This window comes from Alnus glutinosa, chromosome 12, assembly GCF_958979055.1.
Source record: "Alnus glutinosa chromosome 12, dhAlnGlut1.1, whole genome shotgun sequence".
NCBI lineage: Eukaryota > Viridiplantae > Streptophyta > Magnoliopsida > Fagales > Betulaceae > Alnus > Alnus glutinosa.
This window is the reverse complement of record NC_084897.1, coordinates 19,654,915-19,676,869: the sequence shown is the minus strand read 5'-3', so window position 1 is coordinate 19,676,869 and position 21,955 is coordinate 19,654,915. Positions and strand designations below refer to the sequence as shown.

The 21,955-nt window shown below is 36.4% G+C and overlaps 2 protein-coding genes across 2 annotated transcripts; one reads left to right on the top strand and one right to left on the bottom strand.

The window, feature by feature from the left end:
- Positions 1-2,200: 2,200 nt before the first annotated feature.
- LOC133883079 (FRIGIDA-like protein 1) lies at positions 2,201-5,677 on the top strand. The gene is made up of 3 exons (XM_062322279.1): positions 2,201-3,292; positions 4,367-4,536; positions 4,631-5,677. Exons 1-3 carry the CDS (start codon positions 2,266-2,268, stop codon positions 5,471-5,473), a joined length of 2,040 nt encoding a protein of 679 aa, XP_062178263.1. The 5' UTR covers positions 2,201-2,265; the 3' UTR covers positions 5,474-5,677.
- A 1,517-nt stretch (positions 5,678-7,194) lies between these two features.
- Positions 7,195-20,044, bottom strand: LOC133883143 (sodium/hydrogen exchanger 2-like). Its single transcript, XM_062322364.1, has 15 exons — positions 19,683-20,044; positions 18,903-19,222; positions 18,658-18,776; positions 14,804-14,901; positions 10,686-10,745; positions 10,558-10,604; positions 10,273-10,467; positions 10,095-10,141; positions 9,621-9,687; positions 9,385-9,485; positions 9,186-9,287; positions 8,862-9,000; positions 8,709-8,771; positions 8,434-8,517; positions 7,195-7,840 (listed from the first exon to the last, which is right to left on the bottom strand). Exons 2-15 carry the CDS (start codon positions 19,074-19,076, stop codon positions 7,511-7,513), a joined length of 1,626 nt encoding a protein of 541 aa, XP_062178348.1. The 5' UTR covers positions 19,077-19,222; positions 19,683-20,044; the 3' UTR covers positions 7,195-7,510.
- Between the last annotated feature and the right edge of the window lie 1,911 nt (positions 20,045-21,955).

The following is a 21,955-nucleotide window of genomic DNA, read 5'->3' as shown; positions in this document are numbered from 1 at the left end:
CTGCTGTTTGTTTGCAAGTTTAAGAAGGGCTTGAAAAATATTTTTTGGTGTTTGACTTTTATAGAAAATTGCTAAATATTTTTTATATTTTCATATAATTTAAGAAGCTATAAGGAGGAGAGATGTCAAATAGGAGTTTGCAGAATATAAAGTTTTTTGGAATGAGATTGAGATTTAGGATAATTATTTGTCCGTATTGCTTTTAATTTGAGCAAGTAATTATGAGAAGATTCTTTGCTTGGGCAGATATTGCCGGTTGTCTGTTTTGGGGTATGCGAAAGAAGCAAAAAATAGTGTATGCAAACGAAAAATGTAAATATTTTACATCTCGTGTAGATTATTTTCTTGCTCAATTCAAAACATTTTCAGGTTAATTAATATTTTTTGCAACGCCCAACACTCAAAATAACAAAGTTTTTTTCCAAAAAAAATATTTTATGACAAAACAAACAAGGCCTACGAGTCCGTTTGCCCTTATAGTTTTGTAGACTAAAAGTATATTTTTAAACAAAATTGCAAAAAAAATAAATAAATAAAGAAGTGAAGAAGAAGAAGAAGAAGAAGAAGAAGAAGAAGAAGACGGTGGAATAGCAAACATCAAAGTGCCTTGCTGCAAGAACACATGGGCCTTTGTATGCCAAAATCAAATAAAAAGGCTTACACAGGCACATACGAGAATAGCTGGGCTGTGCAAATTGTTGAGCTCTTTGCCTATTCATACCAATAATTTTTTTTTTTTTAAACAAATTTTAATTCTTATTGATATTCTAAAAAAAACTTGAGATCAAGAAAGAGGGACATTTTTTTTACAACATCATAAACGTTAGGTAGAATTTCTTCCAACCATACTGAATTCATAACGTAAGTTACAACCGCTCTTGCTAAAAAGTGAGCAGATGAATTTGTCTCTTTTTGCACATGAATCATGAATTACACGAGGGAACTTAAAGGAGCATAATTTTGTCTTGATGCCATCTATGAAATGCCCGAACCTGCTCAAAGTTGAACCGGCCGAATTAATCTCATTAATAATTTGCAAAGCATTCCCTTCTAAAATAATATCATACATCCCTCTTTTCTTACAAAAACACTATAGCATGGAGGGCTGTCCATGATTCGGCCACCACCGGATCAACAGATATAGGTTGGGTAGAACTCCCAAGCAGCCAAACAAACTCCGATAGCAACAATGGCCCCAAACCCAATACGCCCCTTCTTCTTTGTCAAGAGAACTGTCAAACCCAATTTGTTGAGAAATGTTATAATTTTTGTTTACTAATTAGGATGAGTCAACTGCCAATTCCACCTTACAAGACATTTCTTCTACATCTTTCGTCACTTTTTTTCATTTTTCTTTTTATTATTATTATTATTAATGAGACAACTGGTGATTAGACTTAGACCTATCCGCCATGGTAGACTTTGGGCAATTTGCAATTGGACCAATTAACAACTCTGTTCGAGACACCTCACTACATTTTGTTTTTATTTTTTTTTATATATATATTAATATAAAACTCAATCGAAATGAATGTATCCTTACAATTTTGTAGGATCGATTTTTTCTCCGAATTGCGTGGACTAGAATAAGGAAAATATTAGAATTCACACAAAAATGATTGATACCGTGTAGAAATTTAAAATGAAATATAATATTGTAGAAGCAAGAGAGAATAAAGACAATTTTTTCGGTTAGTTAAGCCTTAGAAGCCTATATTCACAAAAACAGCTTAATAGAATTATATAAGTTGTCTTTCATAATTACTTGTTTAAATTTTATTAGATTCGAACAAATAATTTAAGAGGATTCTAATTCAAGAGTTTATAATGATATATTTTTCGGTTTGTATTTTCATAATTCAAAGAAGAAATAGGAAACTAGACAACATATAGATTCAATGTTTTATAGAAAAGTGAAAAAATTTTATTTTATAGTGGATTTTTTTATTTGAATAATAATATAAAAAATTATTGATGTAATATAAAAAGTGTAAAAACAGTTAAAATATTTTTGATTTGATATTTTTAAAAGAAGTGAAAAGAAATAAAGGGAGAATGAAAGTAGTTTGTCAAACTAGCCTAATATGATTTTAGCTTTAGATTATAAGTATAATAATTATATAGTAATTTTTTTAAAAGTTATAATTAATTACTTTTAATTCATAGTAAATTAATAATAATAAGAATTTATTATTCTGTCCTCGCACAAATCCCTGGTAGTGTTTCTCCAGGCATCACTTCCCCTTTCTGTTTCTCGTCAACGAAATGTCGTCCACATTGGAGAAAGGCTCTGCAGATCTTCAACCCGCAGAGCCTAAGAAACAGAACCTCCGCAAAGCCTTCAACCACCTCAAAACTCACGCTGCTGCCGTTGCCAATTTCACCCTTCAATGGCAGGACCTGGAGGACCACTTCCTCTCCATCCACAATTCAATCCAAGCCAAACTCCAAGCCGAAAAGACCCAACTTGCTCCATCCCTCCAATCCCAAGCCAATTTCCAACAAACCCTTTTCACTCCCATTCTCCTTTCCAAAGCCAAATCCCAGGAAACCCAATTGATTCCGACCCTCCAATCCCAAGAGACCCAATTGACTCCAGCCCTTCAATCCCAAGACAAATGCAAAGAGACCCAATCCGTTTCCAAAGAAACCCAGTTGGCTCCAACCGTTCAAATCCAATTCAGTACAGAAACCCAATTGATTCCAACTCTTAAATCCCAAGCTAAATCTAAAGAAACCCAATTTACAACCCTCCAAAGCCAAGCGAAAACTGAAGAATATGTGCCCGAAAATCCATCTGTTAACGGCATTCCAATATATGATGGGAAGGCATTGTTATTGTACTTGAATGAGCATCATTTGAAAGACCACGAATCGATGCGCGATGATTTATGTAATGCGCTTAAGGTTTCAGTGGATTCGGGGAAGCTAGTGCTTGAGGCAATGAAATGGTTTTATTCACTGGAAAAGAAGAAGGGAGATATAGATCCTGAGGTTGCTGCTGTAAGGAGGAGTTCTGTGCTTTTGTTAGAGGAGTTGATGCGAGTAAGACCGGTTATTAAAGCAGAAGTGAGAGAAGAGGCAGTGAAACTAGCCGTTGAGTGGAAGGCAAAGTTGAGCGTGGGGGTGGAGAATTCTTGGAAGATTTTTAGGTTTTTGCTGCTTTTGAGTGCATTTGGGTTAACGGGTGAGTTTCAGAGTGACGAGGTTTTGGACCTTTTTGTCTGTGTTCTGCAGCGAAAACACGCCCCTGAGTTGTTTCGAGCTCTTGGTTTTGCTGATAAGGCCTCTGGTGAGTTTTAGAAAATTGCTCTTGCCTTTTGAACTTGGCATTTGCATGAATAGATTGTTTTTAGAGTCCTTTTGGTAATTATTATTTATGTATTTGATATTCCTATTGCCTTTTGGAGTGGTAAATCAGTGGCCTTTTAGTACTAGTCTATAAATATTGATGTACTCTAGTTAGTGACAGTTAGTTGAGTGAGAATTTGTTTTCCAGTTGGTTGTGTGAGTTGTGATTACTCTGTTGTAGTGAGATACCATTCCCCTGGTGTGATGTCAGATTTTCAATTATAGTGTGCCTGTATGACTGTTGTCAGTCATATTCTGCATCAGTACTGTTCTTTCCTGTAATTTGGATAGTTGGTTGGTTTATATATTGGGAAAAATATAATGGCTGAAAGCTTGATTAGTTGGGCTGATTAGTTTCAATGCTTTTATTTGAACATGCATATAATGCTCTGAGAAGTTGATGCTTTTTCCCTTTGACGAATTCCATATTCGGTCACCTTGTGTACCACCACTGCTAATGATTGGAGTGGCCATGAGACATTCATCCTGTATAATTTGGTGTGCAAGAGTTGTTTAGTATCAATTATCAAAAAGGCATCTTTCGTGGCTGGATGGCTTGTAATGGCTTATTATTTGTGCTTTAGAGACTTCTTGTGTACTTTCTTTTATATCTTTGTACTTGTCTACTCCCAAGATCAAATAAGAGTGGAATATTTGTGCAATCATAGTTATTATATGCTTATAGTGGTCAACCACTAGAATTATATAATCATGTTAAGTGTACATCATTTTTGGTAGGTGGGTTCTTTTTTCTGAAGAGGGTTTATGGTAACTTCGCTCGCTGTTGTGAGTCTTTGTACTGTTGGATGTTACAAGCTTTTCTTAGTAAATTATATTTTGCTTCTTACTTTTCTTTCCCTGCTGCTAGTGCGGTCACTTCTTGCTGCCTGTATCACATTGTCCCTGGCTTTTAATCAATAATCAGGAAATTTGGTAATTTTCTTTGGTTTCGTATTTCCTACATCCTTTTCTGAACTCTGATGGAGGGCCTACAATTCTGTTTTATGTGGACCAGATTTTATCCAAAAACTAATTTCACAGGATAAGCGACTTGATGCTATCAGATTTATTTATGCATACGAAATGGTTGACAAGTTCCCTCCAGTACCCCTGCTTAAAGCCCATTTGAAGCTTGCCAAGAAGTTTGCGATGAGTTGCAAGGGAAAAAACTCTCTCAAAGCACAGGTGTTTTTGCCCTTCTTTTTCTTTATCACAAATACTCTGATAAATGGAATCAATTTGCTGTTTCCTTATACTATATTCATTAATCTCCTTACAGGATGAGGCCACAAATAAAGAAATAGCTGCTATAAGAGCTGTAATAAGATGCATTGATGATTACCAGCTTGGATCCCAACTCTCTCCTGAGAACCTTAGAAACCTCATCAAGCATCTGACAGAGAAGAGAAAAGAGACGAAGGCTACTGCAACAGCCTCGGGTTCCAAGGCTCAAGTACGCCAACAGAGTGCAAATAAACGCACTGCCCCTGACAGCAAAGCTCAATTGCATCAGCAGAAGAGAAATAAGCGTCCTCGAAGAGACGCAGCTTTCTCAATCCACTCAGCACAGCCATCTTATCACAAACCAGCCGGCTTGTATGTGGGTCAAGGTGCAGAAACGGTAGCAGCAGCTTCTATGCCTAATGTTTCTGTTGGCCACTCTTGGCAACCAACTCATCATCAACCAGAAAGCTCATTCACTGGCCAACATGCACGATACTTAACCCCATCTGCTGGACAATATAGTATGGCACGCTCTCCTGATCCGCCGCATGCGAGCTTACCAGCCGGACCATATGGTTCGCAGCATTCCAGGAGCTTGACTGGTGGACCTTTCGGATTGATGAGCCCCACTCAGACTCGACAGTATGGAATGGCAGACTCTATACCCGGCACCGCCTGCATGAGCTCAGCAGCGGGGCATTATGGATCAAGTATTGCTGCAAATGGAAGCACTGGACGGATTGGACCAGCTGGAACCCTTACAGCCATGGGCTATGCTCCTAGTTCAAGTCCAGACAGATCCATTCCTTATTACTCGGGGCATCCACCTAGAACCTATAATCATTATGATTGGAGTGTAGACTATGATGCCCTGCCACCATCTATTTATCGTCATTAGATATTACTGTTTACAAGAATTTGTAATGCAGACATTTCTCTTTACGGTCTTACTTTTGCTTACGGTACAAGCAGTCTTGAGGGGCTTCTTTTCTTGCTCCCTTCTTCTGTCTTATCTTCCTCGATGAGACTTGGCTTGTCTTTAGTAGACCTTCTTGTGTACGGCTCTTGCAGGTAGAAAGAAAGGTCGTGCTGGTTTACTCTCTGAATGTTTTGGTGATTGCTACTATTTTTCTTGATGGTTATTAATGCTTTCCACAAATCTCATGATAATTTTCCCAGGTTTCCAATAGGATAAAGGTTCTGTTTGGATTTACGATTTCAAAACGTATAATTTTAAAATAACAATTTTAAAACATGTGATTTAAAAATGAAGTTGAATGTTTGGTAAAATCGATGTTTAAACTTTAAAATCGCAATTTAGTTTTTAAAAGTGTGTTTTCAAAAAATCACATATTTCCTTGCAGATTGAAAAAAATTGTTTTTTTCTATGTTTTTGGTTTGTTTTAAATTGCAATTTTTTAAAATGCACTCTCAAACGGTGTACTTTCTGTAATTTGGTTTAAAATCGCATGTCTGGCTTGTAAAAAAGCACTCCTAAACACACACACACAAAAAAAAAAAAAAAAAAGGAAAAAAAAAAAAGAAAAAGAAGAGGAAAAAAGAAGCAGAAGAAGAAGAATTAGGGGGGGGGGGGGGGGGGGGAGGGTGGTGATCTTTCGTTCATGTCTTTATTATAGTTAAAGCAATATAGCTTTTCATATATTGAAGACAGTTATGAGTCCTAACTTTGGATTTTTGGAGGTTTTTCTTATGTATCACATGGTCTAGAAGAGAAAGATTACACTTTGATGAAATAACAAATGAAAATACATGTAGCATCTAATAATAATTTTCATTGTCACGTTAATAAGTGAACACTTTTGGGAGTTTGTGTAGCACTCGTATAAAAATTGAACAGTACTTTTTTGGTGTTCTAGCCTAGAAGCTCGGTAAATGTAAGTCAATATGACAATATATATATATACACACACACACTAGGCTAGAACACCATAAAAGCACTGTTCAATTCTTATAGGAGTGCTACACATTCTCCCAAATATATATATATATATATATATATATATATATTCTAGTACGTCGTGGAGAAACATATAATTAAATATTTTTAATTATTTTCGTTATTGTTAAATTTTCCATAGCTCAATGATGTAATGATTTATTCTAAATTCCTATTCCTGCTAGATCTTTATTTATCATTGTGGGATCATGCAATTTTTCATGCTCCAAATGATTGTAAAAATTTCCTCACCTCAACTAGTAAACCAAACATTAGGAATGAATGTAACCATGGATGGAAATCATAAAAAGAACAGGAAGAGTTTTGCAGCCTTATGATCTCTTTTATAAGAGTTTGACTGTAAATGATTCTGTAAGATGTCCGTTGGGTATTCGGAGAAATGCTAAATACTATAATTCTATCCAATAATGTTGATGCGACATTCCCTCCCTACTCTTGAATTAATTCTTTAGTTGTCGGATGAATGTTAGATTTCATAGTATCTAACGTTCCTCATTATTCCATAACAGTTTGCGTGCTCTTTTCTGTCCCAATAAAGGCACGTACAGCACAAGAAACAGCCTGCAGATATATAGCAGCAAGGAAGCTCTATCAATAATAATAATAACTTCGTTTCCTCATCGGAAATTTACAGAACACGATTAAAGCAGGCAGGCATTACAATAAATCAAATCCTAAGATCTTATGGTAACAAAAATCATTATGATGTCAATGAGTGCGATTGAGAGGAAAAAGAAAGCAGGAAGCCCCTTCCCCAACGCTTGGGACTTGGGGTAAACGCAATCACCTATACATAATATATAGCCATTTCAAAACCTTATGGTACACAGCCTTCTCACTAGCTAAAAGGACAAGAAATATTTCACAAGCTGGTTCAAAAGCATGTGGAGTTCGTTGGATTCTCCTGAAGAAGTATACAATTTACAACACATTTTACATCTTTGCTTGGGCTTCTTCTCATTGCCCTTGAAGGAAACTCCGTTCAGTTGGTGATCCAGGAACATACGGAACAAAACCCCGGCCACCAAATACCGGACGCATGAAGGCATCATCAAACTTACGCCAGTAACGATGAACGGTATGCGTAGGAGTGGCCAGGAGTGCACGTATGCTGCCTGGCCGGGGAACAGTAAAGTCAACAAGGTCAGCCTCCGAGTCCTGCCCCTCTCCAAGAAGTGGTACATTGAATGATTTTGGAGTCGATGAATCTGACAGTACCATGCTGGTTGTGTGTTTTGTATGAGGCAGTAAGAACCTTATAAGAGGTTTAGTCAACAAACCAAACACCTGACCAGAATCAAATATGAAGGGTGATTACAATCATCTAGACCATTGACATTTCATATATAAAATTCTTTCAGAAAAAGTAACTAACATCTCTTACATAAAAGAAAACCTTAAATCTGATTTACATAACTGCTACAAAAACTCATGGGAAGTGCCGTTGGTTATCTTATTCCCCTAAGAAGCACCACACCTTTTAAGGAAAAAAACTTTGATATGGAAGAGCTGCCATTGGCACAGCTTTGAGCTAAATGGAACAATTATATTCTTGGAAGATGGGGATGGTTAATAAACTTAATAGCAACAACCTAAATAGTAAGCATTATATTCCTCAACTCCTCTTTTCATTGTGTACCTAGTAGCATTCCCAGAAAATTACAAACCCTTGGCATATCAAGAGGCCAAATCAGGCTATTTTAATATGACTTCAAAAATATTTGACTACATAAATAAGTTTGAACCTCAATGGGGGAGCCATATGCACAACTAAAAAATCAGAGAAGAAGAAAGAATGGCAAGAAAATATTTATTGTTAGAGAACCCATTAAATCCAGTCAAAACAATTTCTCAAATAACGAAATAGGCAGATGTCTCACCACTGTGCTGAAAAGAACAACAGTTATGGTGCTGGTGATCATGATTGCATTTGTTCGCAATTGAGTGTGCCCCCCCCTTGTGAACTGCATTGAAAAAATTATAAGTTTTACTGAATAATCTCTTCTCTCTCTCTCTCTCTCTCACACACACACACACCATTTTCTACACAACTAATTTCCTGCAGGTTATTTTATTTCGCAACAATTCTTCTCTCTTACTACTTTAAATTCATAGGTTTGTTTGCCCCAAATAAAATAGCATGCCTACATCTTACCTGATTATAAGCGAGTGCCATAGACACAGCACCTCTCATGAGACCAGCCCACCATATTATCACCTACAATACGAAAGATTCTGGCGTGATTTGGTAGATCAATAAAGTAGGACAGAGAAAAGAATTATTCTGTTACAGAAACAGAATCCATACTTGCTGCCTGAAGCTGATTTTCTCGTTTGGAGATTTTTTAACCAAGTTGATTAAAAGTGATAGCGGGAAAACAAAAGCTGCTCTTCCAGCCATAATCAGAGCTAGCAATATTGAACTCACTGCAACCGATGTTCCAGGGCTGCCAAAAGGAAAATCAAACATGGGATGTAAAAGCAACAAATAATGTTTCAGTAAGGAAGCTATGCCATAAATTTTGCCTGAAAAGTACATAGAAGTACCTAATAGCTATAAGGTTCAATACATCAAGAACTCAGAACTACAAAGACAAGCTAGTCTAGTCATCTGCTAGTATGTAGATAATACCTGTTACTGGCAAATCTCCACTTTTCAATGTCCAAGGCATCCATTCCAACATAAAGGAAGATAAAAATCTCAGCAACAAATGAGAGAGTTGCAAAAGCATGCCTGCAATAATTGGTAGACAAAACTAAAGCATTAGGCATATGACAAATTGACTATGTTCCAATGGGTTCAAATAGCTTGAATAACTTCTAAGACGCACTTGGTGGTGATTCTTGAACTCTCAGTTACGTTGTGCCAGGTGTAATGGGACATCACAATCCCACAAAAGAAAACAGTGAGAATGCCACTCAAATAGAACAACTGCAGAACAGATCAAATAAACTGGCATCTTAGTGGTATGATTAATAATTAGCAAAACATCAAATCAAAATAAAACACTTGAAGCTTAGAATGATAAAAAAAAAAAAGGCGCCATAGAGCTATTAGAAGTCTTACTTCAGCCAGCATATATGAAAGGTATGCCATGAGGATCATAAGGGCAACTTCACGATCCGTAGAGTGCCTGGATTATGTCAGAAATTATATTATTAGTCTATTTTCAGTACATGATTATAAGATATTCCTTCCCTACAGAGTTTGATGATCTTTTAGCCCAAATTGGGAGACAATCTTATAGATTAGGTATCACAAGTAGTCTTTGCCAAGAAACAGTTCTCCATTATCTCTAAATTTTTTTATGATTAACTCAACCCCTCATCCAACTGATACAGACAAAAGAAAGCACCTTGATAGTAAGACCAGTTCACTTTCAACAAAGAAGATCAATTGTATGATATAAAGACCAAACAAGGCACCATCTTATTATGAGCCTTGTCCATTTTCAATATTGGTACAATAGTCAATGGAATACTATTATTCGAATGGTAATAAAAGCAGCATAATTTGATCTTTCCAATTCTGACAATATACCTGCCAAAATAAAGCTTTTTGATGATGTATGCACTAACCAGCCCAGTCTGCAGGAGGAAAGAGATTGTCATATCACAGTAGAATAGCACATTGAACATAACATACTTGTGCAATAACACAAACGTGTGTGTGTGTGTGTGTGTGTGTGTGTGAGAGAGAGAGAGAGAGAGAGACTTACTATCGCCCCTAGCATTGTGCTTGTGAGAAACAAATAAAAGAAGTTGCCAATAAAATGCAAAGCAATTCTGGGGTCGATATGATTGAGATCAAAGCTCTGGATCGCATTGAAAAGCACCACCGATGTGGCATCATTTACAACACCCTCCCCAAATACAAGACTATAGAGTAACGGTGTCTCATCCTGATTAAGCACCTGCACCGTTACATTGAGAGAAGTTTAGTTTTGAAGCATTGGTACCTTAACTGTTCGAAGACACTGCCAAAATGCTCATATCTGCCATACCTGCAATGTGCATACAGAATCCGTTGCAGCAAATATTGCACCAATTGCTGAAATAGTAGATGAATACAGTGAGAACCAAACAGCAAACAGAGTTACAAGAAAAAGGAAGGAATAATAAAGGTGTGTACCAAGATAATCCCCTATATCCAGCGAACCAATATCCATTTTTTTGAAGAACTGAATAACACCTGTGTCAAGCATAGAATTTTATCCACAATAAGATACTAAAATAAAATCCAATCACTCAAATTAGTTTTCCTTTTCTTTGCTGGGTCAAACATACATTAATCCATTTCAAACATGTAAGTGGTACAAGCATGGTGAAGGCAAGAAAAATTTAATGAAAAAGACTCATGCATATTACTTTGCCAAGACCTAAGCCATTTTGCCCCAAGTAGCCAACTTATAGATGAAGTTAACCGCTGAGTATGCGTATATCAAACCTCTTTCCATCCTCTAAGACAAGATGAATAAGTAATACAGTGCCTCCAAAAAACATCTCTGAGTATAAAGATAAAATGCCAATGCAATTCAATCACACAAATCACGGAAATAAACTGATAGATATGAGCATTATCACTTCTTCACAAAGTGTAACTGAAAATCCAGATTATTTTATTTTATTTTATAAGTAATTAAATCTTATTAGAAAGGGCAGAAGAGCGCAATCCTAATACACAAAAACTATACAAGAGAAACCCCGAAAAGGGAGAAAAAGAAGAACAAAAATCCAAAATTCAGAAAAACCAAATAAATGTGGACTATTGTATGTTGTTGTCCATATATAGAGGGATTTAATCATAATGTTCTTTATCTCGACCACCGAAATCTCACAATCTTCAAAGCTCCTTGCATTCCGCTCTTTACAAATGCACCACGTTAATCACAAAGGTACCATTCTCCAAACTTCTCAGATGTTATGGCTTATATGACCTCTCCAACTTGACAACTCAATTACCTTTCTCAGCATGACCCATTCTACACGAAAAATAGACGAAAAATCGAGACCATAATTCTCTTGCCACTTCACAATGAAGTAGATGACCTATAAACTCCCAACTCCTCTTACACATACAACACCAATCCACCACTATGACATTCATCTTCCTCAAATTATCCAATGTCAATATCTTCCCAAGAGCCGACGTCTACCCAAAGAACATCACTCTTGAAGGGACCTTCAATCTCCAAATACTCTTCAAAGGAAAAGGAGAACCAACAAGAATGGATAACGCATGATAAAAGGACCTTACTTCAAGCTTTCACTTCTTAGAAGAGATCCAACACATTTTATCTTCTCCACCTTGTCTCAGTCTGATAGAGTACAAAAGATCAAAGAAAGAAGTGACCAAGTCCACCTCCCAATCATGCATTGGTCTGGTAAAAGAAATATTCCATTGAATATTTCCAGTAAAGGACTGCATATGATCCGCCACCCACACCTCGTTACATTGTGTAGTACTAATTCCGGAAAAACTATCTTCAAGGGTTGGTTCCCACACCACAAATGATACCAAAACCTTATCTTGGACCCATCTCCCACCTCATATCTAACAAAACTCGAAAAAACTCCCCACTCCCTCCTTATATATTTCTATACTCCCACTCTGAAAGGCCCCACTACCTCCTTGGAACACCTACCTCTCATTGTGCTATCATTTTGGTTACCACTACCAAACTCCACAACGTCCCTCTCTCTCTCTCTCTCTGTATCATAACGCCTCTCTCTCAGTAAAACATAATCCAGATAATTGAAATACATTTTACATTCATTACTTCCAAATAAATAGCACTTATACAAGTTACCAAGGAAAAGGTTGTAAGCTTTCAAAATGTCCCTAGTCAATTCAACTCCACAAGCCTATTACTTAAGAATAACTAGATATACATTGCTTCTTCTGCTAAAGTAGCAGCACAATCTTTAAAATCATAAGCAAGATTATCTGAAGATTGTGATCCTCCTGGAACATCAGTATAGCAGACACCATAGAAAATAGTCAGCAGCAACCTCTGTTGGCAAGAGATAATTATGACTTCTGTGAACTTAGGGACCATGTCAAAAGCTTAATTAGGACTGGGGAATGGAAGATGACATCAAATGCTAGCAAGCAGTTACTAATCAGATAACTGTTCCCATGCAGTCAGGAAAAGGTGATGAAAAAGAGACATCTATCTTCACTTCTTGGTTCAAAAGACCGTATTAAACCAAGGAGCAAGAAATAGAATGGATGACAGAACTTCATAGATGGACTGATTTAATTAAGTGAAGAAAGCAGCCTTTGTAGTGTCAATCCTACCTTGGGTTTACTGATTAAGTTCAAGAACAAAGCTACATAAGTTCCAAGCGGAAACTTACTCCAATAGATGGGTTAATATTGAATACAGATGGCTCTCTTACCACTGAAAAAGGAGGTTCATGTGGTGCTTTGAGAAGTCATGAGCGCAGCTGGTCTTGCTTTTGTGGATGCATGTGAGGCTAGAATTGTGTTACAGCATGAAATGGAAGCGATCAACAGTGGTTTGGCTTTAACTGCTCAAAGTGGCATAAGAAGAATGGGGACTTGCACTGACTCAATGAATGCCCACCATATTTTGAATGAGCAGTAAGGTGTCCAGGAAAAAAATAAAAATTATACAGGAATTAATGACTCCCTCAGTCATTTTGTAGATTAGTGATGTTACCATCAGTCAGATAAGTCATAGCTTGGATGACTATATAAATGTTATTGTATAGATAGGATAGACCTTTTTTTGTCTTGAAGAGATTCCAAAAATCTTTCATTATCCATGTGAGGAGTATTAACCTATGTACCCTTTTCCATTAGTTTGTCAAAACAACTAGCAAAACAGCAACAACAACAACAACAACAATAATAATAATAATATCCTCCAGACTTCATTTAATTTCTCTTCTGAAAACACAATGCCAACAAGAGAATCAATAATTTGAAGAACCCAGATTTTTATAATTACCTCCTCTGCATGCAGCTCTCAAGCAGAAGGCTCAAAACCCTCTGTCCCAAGAACTCTACAAGTAACCACTTTATGTTTATCAGCAAACTTTACTCTGTTGGATCCAGAACCACAATAGGAACTGTTTGTTTGATGAGAAATGTTAGGTGTACCAAATTTTTTACCAAGATATGAATACCAAGATGATGTGGAGCTTATTCATTGGAGATGATCAAAACAATTAATAAAAAAAATGCTACGGATACTAAGGAATAAGCTCCACATCATCTTGGTACCCATCTCTTGGTAAAAAATTTGGTACTTCTAGCATTTTCTCTTGTTTGATTACAGTGGTCATTGTACATGGGTTTGAGTGAAATGTTAAAAAAGTCAAAGACACTCCAATTTTCCAATTACTAAAGAAACTGCATGAATTTGACAACTCCCAAACTGTGCATTCACTAACTGTGCTAATGTTTCCAGCCTCTAATACTGCTGTTACAGCAATCGCATCACAAATCTTCCTTCCCTTCTTCAATAATTGTAGATTACAAATTCCACCATGCAAATAAATGCTAATTACAAATTCGAATGAAATTTATAACCTGAAAACAAATCCTAATCTAAAGTTTCTTAGTTTGTTAACGAGACTCACACTTCTCCCTTATAGCGTTCCCCATATATTATTCACTCCTTTAACAAGCTTATTTTGTCACAAATGGAAAGCTTAATCTATTACTTCAGATTATAACACAGTATCATCGGCAAGTCAATAGGGGTCTAGGGGTCAATACGTCACCCACAAGTTATAACCGATCTGGTTTCAGGAGCATTGGTGAAGAGGGAATATAAAATCAAAGAATCATAATAATCATAATAATAACAATTATTATTATTATGACAATGATGATGATGATGATAGGTACAATTCTTTAGACATTATAACCTTTACTTGCTGCAAACATCTAATACAACAACCAATTCATTTGACGGCATGCCACAGTAAGCCCAAAATCATGTGATTATTACGATACTGTTATCCAAGCTGCATACACATGGAAATGAATACTACCCAAATTATAGTCAAATTTAAGTAATCCAAAAATTGAAACAAAGGAATGATGTGACACTATTAGGGGAATAGTGGAGAAAACCACTGCCCACAAATGAGAATGCTTTCCAACAGAAAAAAGGTGCAGCTTAACATACTTCGTATGATGGTTTTTCCTGCCTTTGTACAACTCAAAAGCAAACTTATGCATAATTAAAACAACAGCAAAGTCACCAGATTTACCTAAGGATATGATGCCGCAGGATATTAATGTACCAACAGCACCAAACAACACAATAGTAATAAAGTTAACAAAAAACTGCTTCTTTTTCACCTGAAACCTGGCGCAGATAATAGAGATTAAGATCATATATCAAAAGACTGGGAGAAGAATATTATAAAAAATAAAAATCCATCATTAACATGAAGTTAACAGAAGTAAATATGTAAATTTCAATCATAAAAAGAATATACATGACACTCATCTCAATCAAAACACGACTGTGAACTACCTTGTTGCAACCATGCTTTATTTTCTTATCTTGCTGAGTCAACAGATTGGTTGTTTTAGTAGCTTCACTTGCCAGATAATAACAAAAAGGAGAAAGGAGGTGAAATTTGTGTTAGCATTCCAGAAACCATGAAATTGGTAACTGATTGACTTGGTTACTGAAACTACGTCTACAACCTTGAGATTCTAGAATTCTACATTCACAAGAATAAAATGCCCATGCTCTTGAAGAGTGAAGTACCATGTTGGGCACATTTCATATATCAGCATTTCATATCTTCCAGTAAACTATCAAATTTCTTCCCACTATTTTTGCAGCATTAACTTTGCAAATATCAACTACATTTTTGCAATTTAGATGTTTAAAAACACATCAATACCATTTGAAAGCTCATAAAATCTGTGCTCAAGTATCTCGTAGTTCTTTTAAATCTTGATATGTTAAAATTATCTAATTCAACACCACACCAAGTCAGTTTCGTCCACTCTTGCCTGTTCAAATGAAACATAGCTAACTGAAAATCAATAGGTACTGAGAACTTGTTCCTGATTAATGGAGACGTCAAAGCTGAACCTGTTAGATGTTACAATCTTTTTAATAATCCATTTAAATGTTTCTGTCTAAATTTTTTCTTTATAAGTAATTCAATCTTATTAGAAAGCGCAAAGGGGCACAACCCATGTGTAATACAAGAGATACACCCACTTTAAGGGAAGAAAAAAACACATCCAAAAATTCTAAAAACTTAGAGAAGCGAGAGTCATTGGTAGCAACCATCCACCCATAAAGGGTTTCAACAACATATTTTTAAACTCTACCATTGTTCTCACACAATCTTCAAAATCTCGAGAGCAGCGTTCTCTCCATATACACTACATCATACACAAAGGGAAGCCATCCTCCAAGCTTCTGAATTATGGTGACTATCAAATTGGCCTCTAAAACTCACCAATAACTACACCACCCGTTTGGGCATTACCCAATCTATTCCGAAAAGATAGAAAACCAAACCCACAAGTCTCTATCTACTTCACAATGGAGCAAAAAATAACCAATAGATTCTCCACTCTTCTTACACATGCGACACCAATCCATTCTTATGACATGCCTTTTTCTTAGATTATCCAATGTCACAATTCTCCCCAACACTGCTGACCAAACAAAGATAGCCACTCTCGAAGGCGCCTTGCTTCTCCAAGTGCTCTCCTAGGGGAAAGAATGGCTAGCGGGGGAATTGGGGGCATGATAAGAAGATGTCACCTCAAAAGCCTGCCTTTTGGCAGGGATCCAATAGACCCTCTCCTCGTCTCAGCCCGATGAAGTACAAGAGCTTGAAGAATGAAGTAACCAGCTCCATCTCCTAATCATGCACGAATTTGACGAAGATAGCATTCCACTAACAAGTGTCATTTGAAAATTGCATATGTTCTGCCACAAAGGCCTAAGATCGAGCAATGCTAAACTACACCGGAAAAGCTTCCTTCAATGTCTTATCTCCAACCCACACTTCATGCCAAAACCAAATTCCAGACCTGTCTCCCACCTAAAATCTCACAAATCTAGAGAAATTCCTCCACTCCCTCCAAATATTTTTTCACACTGACCCCATAAGACCCTTGCACCGCATTGGAGCACCACCCACCCCACAAGCCCTTGTGTTAGCTTCCACCACTAGTCTCCACAAAGCCTCCATTTCTGTGACGTAACGCCAAAGCCATTTCCCCAAGAGGGCTCATTTGCACAAAATCAGAGTCCTAACCCCCAAATATCCTAAAGATAGCGGAGTACAAATCTTGTACCAGCTGACTAGATAGAATTTAAACTCCTCACCACAAGAAATCCTTCTTAACTTTCTTGATATAGTTAGCAACTCCAACTGCGATGGAAAAAGGGACAAAAAATAAGTAGGAAAATTCGAGAGAGGGATTTTAATCAAAGTGATCCTACCATCCTTTGCCAAATAAGACCTCTTCCAACCTACCAAATGACGTTCCATATTTTTAATAATACCATTCAAGATAGATTTTGCCTTAAATGGAGCCCCCAAAGGAAGACTTGAATACTTCATATGAAGAATTTCACTTATAACCCCTGATTTTTCATCAGTTTTGAAAAAAGGTACCCAAACTTTAAAAAGTGTCAATTTAGGGTATCCATCTTTCAATTTTTTTTCAATTTCAACCATCCATTAGAATTTTCCGTTAAATCCGGTCAAAATTCCCAAAATACCCATGTGTTTATTTATTTTTTAATATATATAAATTTTTCAAAGATTTATTCATGGATATTTTTGCAAATTCCGTTAAATTGTTACCAACATTTAAATCTTAGCAATTTTTTTTCTTTCAATTTATTTCAATTTCAACCCTCCGTTAGAATTTTTCGTTAAATCTTGTCAAAATTTTCAAAATACTCATGTGTTTATTTTTAAAAAAAAAATTATAAAATTTTTCAAAGATTTAGGCATGAGTATTTTTGCAAATTCCGTTAAATTTTTACCAACATCTAAATCCTAACAATTTTTTTTTTCCTAAAAAAGGGAGGGGATATTTTGGAAATTTTGACAAGATTTAATGAGAAATTCTATCAGAGGGTTGAAATTGAAAAAAATTAAAAGATAGATACCATAAATTGACACTTTATAAAATTTGGGAACCTTTTTTTGAATGTGATAAAAGAATAGGGGTTATAAGTGAAGTTTTCCCTAATTAATAGGCAAGAGGACACCTTATACTCAACGATACTAGCCAAGCCTCCAACATCATCCATGCGCCAACGGGGGGGACTAACTCTGATTTAGCTAGGTTAATTTTCAAAATATAAGAAAAGGCACTGCAAATTATAGTTAATTTTCTGTCTAAAATAACTTTTAAGTATCAAAATATATCCAATATTTCTGACATCCATACATTCTGATTCTTGTTTCAGATATTTTACATCAAATATTTCTGTGACTTTCCTGATATCATAAGCTACTCCCAAAAAACCCTTGGGCATTGCAGTCCCTTCAACTATCTACACAGCATATTCCTCAAATAGAAGATATTCCTATTGTGAAATTCAACTGACATCATCCATGATCTTATCTGCTTATACTTTTAGTAAATTTTGCACCTCTACTGTATTTTGCAAAATCAAATTTGACATGTCAAATTAAGAGAACCCCCTAATTTACAAACTAAGGCAGTGATACTGCTGAAACACGTTTTTGAGTTCCCAAAAGATAAGCAAGTTTGAAGATAATTTGAGTTCTTTTAGAGAAACACATGGCAATCGAAAATGACATAATTAGCAATATAAGCTACCTACGACAATGTCAAGGCAACCATCAAAACCATAGAGAAACACACACGTAACCAACAATTGTTGCATATCAAAAAGCAAATAACTCAAAATATGTGTCAGAAATCAGTATAGAACGGTTTTCTACTTCCTCTTAGATGCCTTTCTTGTATACTTCCTGTGTACTTGATTGCGCTTTGCGCTTTTTAATGATATTTCTCTTACTTATCAAAAAAAAAATCAGTATAGAACACAAATTGCTCTATTTGCTAAAAAACCAGTCTAATGAGACTACAAATTTACCCAGCATTAAATATTATTGGCGGCAGAAGATATATAAAGAAGAGATCTTCACTAAAGACCAAAAGATGCGAGCTTTTTCCCCCGCTAAACAGCAAAATAACAACCCCAGTACACACACCCTGCAACCAACCAACACAGAATAAATGAAGATTAGCCACTTTCACTTTAACAAATCAAGATAACTACCTATACTGATGACTTAACGTACATAAGAACTCAAATAAATGGGTACGAGTGAAACTCACAATTAAAAGGGCAGTGATCGACTCGTTCACCCATCGGTTCTCCTCAAGAAGATGGCCGATCACAATACAAGCACAAAGGAGGGCCACAAATAGGTTCATGGAAACCACGGAGGCATGATCAGAAGTGGATAGCATTTGAAACCTTGACACGAAAGAATTCAATTCGATAGCCATTGTTTCCACCTCCTCAAAATGCAACCAGATTATGATAGTCAATTTAGAAGATCTAGATTTCCTTTAGGCGAAGAATATACAAAGAATCTATGTCTCCGAACTGTCCATATCATAAAGATCCTTGCAACTCAACAACCAAACCAACTCTGCATTAGATAAACCAGAAAGTGAGCACATTTCTTTGTGTATTTTATCGCAGAAGTCAGAACTATACAAAATGCTTCAACGCAGTAAAGACCAGCTAAAACGCACTTTTCAGAACAGAAAGAGAAGAAAGATGCGAAAAGAAAAGGTACATCAAGAAAAGAAACAAGTTTTGAGAACCAAAATAGATCACAAGGCAGAAGGAGAAGAAGCTTTCGTTTTAGCCCAAAGAAATGAAAATCACGACAATGTTTGGTTGCTGAGAAAATGCAACAAAAGTATAACAATTTCGGTCCAAGTGAATATGAATCGTCCATCGCTTCCACTTTCCGGATTAAAAAAAAAAAAAAAAAAAACAATTTTCTGATTCAAAATTTTGTTTTGTTTGCTTTTCTTTTCTTCTATCAGCAACCAAACGGGTCAAGTCGCTTCCGAGGCCTAGAAACATGAAAAAAGGCTCACCAAAGCGCCTCGGGGCCACATGCACAGAGAACGCATGGCACGCACGAAGTTTGCGAATTGGCGCATCAAACACCGAAACACAGACCGAGACTTCAAAGAACAGAGAGAGAGAGGAAGCAATCAATCTCTGGTTCGAATTCCTCGCGCAATGCAAGATCTACAGCTCCGTAATTCTCGCAAAATCCACCAATCTCGGGATCACAACAATCTCAGGTACGCTAATTTTTCCTCAGAGACAGCGAGAGAGGATGAGAAAACAAGAGACAGAGAGAGAGAGAGAGAGAGAGAGAGAGAGAGAAAGCTGTGGAAAGAGAGAGAGAGAGACGTGTGGTTCGGGAAGACACAGAGACAGGACATGAAAACGAAAGGGAGGAACTCGTAGAGAGGTAGTGAATGAAATGATGGTATAATACGGAGGGCGCAGAAGAAGACTACGGTGAATCTTCGATCCTGACCGTCCGTGTCATAACCTCGATCTAATATACTACTATTTTGGCGGGTAGAATAATAGTAACGGTCGGTCATGTGCGATTTGATTTTGATTTGACTGTCAAATTGACTGGTTCCATTAATGTCCTTTGTTTTTATCTTCTTTACTACCTCATTAGTCAATCGCTCTTTAAAGAAAAGTATTTATATTATATAGTATTATTGGACACATGTACTTTGATTAACTTATTTAGTAATATTATTATCGGTTATATTATACACAGACGCGTGGAGTCATTCCGCGCGAACCTTCGATAGCCCGTGTCTCTCAAGGCATCCCCACTCCGACTTATCACTTGAGTGAAGATTAAGGTTTTAGCTTAACTTTAGTTAATATTAAAGTGTAATGCAAAATAAAGAGTTGGAGTCCTCCCCAGATGCTCGCGTTTTGGGGATTTAACATTCGAGATAAGTAATCGTTCATGAGAATTTCAAAATAATTTATCGTCATACATGATTATTAGGGTTTAGAGGCACGATCAACTCACAAGATAGGTGGTCACGGCCTACCCTGCCACCCTCCTTTGAAAGGAAATTTCACTCTCGTGGGTGGGTGCCATTGCCCCATGGAGAGGTCCAACCCAAGGGAGAGGCCCCCCGTTGGTGGGTGGCGGGGTGGATCTTCCTCGTAGGTGGGTTTGTCCATCGTATCTTTCTTTATTTCCTTTTTTTTAAAAAAAAAAAATACTTATTTATTTTTTTGTTTCTTTTGTTTGTAGAAAATAGTGTTGTGACGTAATGATATGGTGTTTAGGACACATGGCAGACACTAATAGGTCTTGATGTGGTGGGTTATTAGGTTTTTTTTAAGGAATATGGATAAAGAGACTAACAAAGTTAACGAGACAACCGTGAGTACCATTTCAAATGACTTTTGAAACAAGGGTAACCATTTGATAAATGTCCAAACCACATGGATGACTAAGATATTTAACCCTAATTGTTTGCCTGTAGTTTACTTTTAAACAAAATGGCTTCAAGTTCTAATCATGATGTTGGCTTTAAAGCATTTTGTAATTTATTGAAGATTACACATACAATTATTTTATAATTTTTTACGTTTGTTAGCTCGTTATTCGACTAAAAAAATTGTAATTATTTAATACTTTCTAATCACATGCTACTATATGTCAAAAATTGTAAAAATTTATAAAAAAATTGCATGTTTAAAATTTCTCTTTATTAAAATAAATGCCCAAAATTACCCATAGTTTCATCGAGATAATTCACATTGTGTATTTCAAACATTTAATCACTTTAATACAACTCCAAAGAGATTTTTTTTTTAAATAATAATAAATAAATAAATAACAGAAAAAGTAAAAAAAGCGAAGAACAAAATTTCCATACTTTGGAGGGCATGGTGTCAGCAAAGATAGACCATAATGTAGAGGATTATTTACTCAAAGGAGCTGCACCTAAGGGTGTAAACGAGCCGATCTTGAACGGGTATTGCCTGTTCGGGCTCGGCTCGTTTAACAAACAGTAAAGCTCGAGCTCGAGCTCGAGCTCGACACGAGCTGAAAAATCTTGTGCGAGCTCGGCTCGCGTAACAAAAACTATTGTCCGAGCTCGAGCTCGAGCTCGGCCATTTTGGTCGATCCCGAGCTCGAGTACTCGGCTCGAGCTCGGCTCGTATCATAATTTAAATTATTGACTTTAGCAAAAAAAAAAAAAAAAAAAAAAAACCACAAATTTTCAAAATAATGTGCACTTGCACGTATTAGAATTTTGCAATAAAAGCAAACAATAAGGCAATTGCCAATGAGTCTAGAATCTGAATT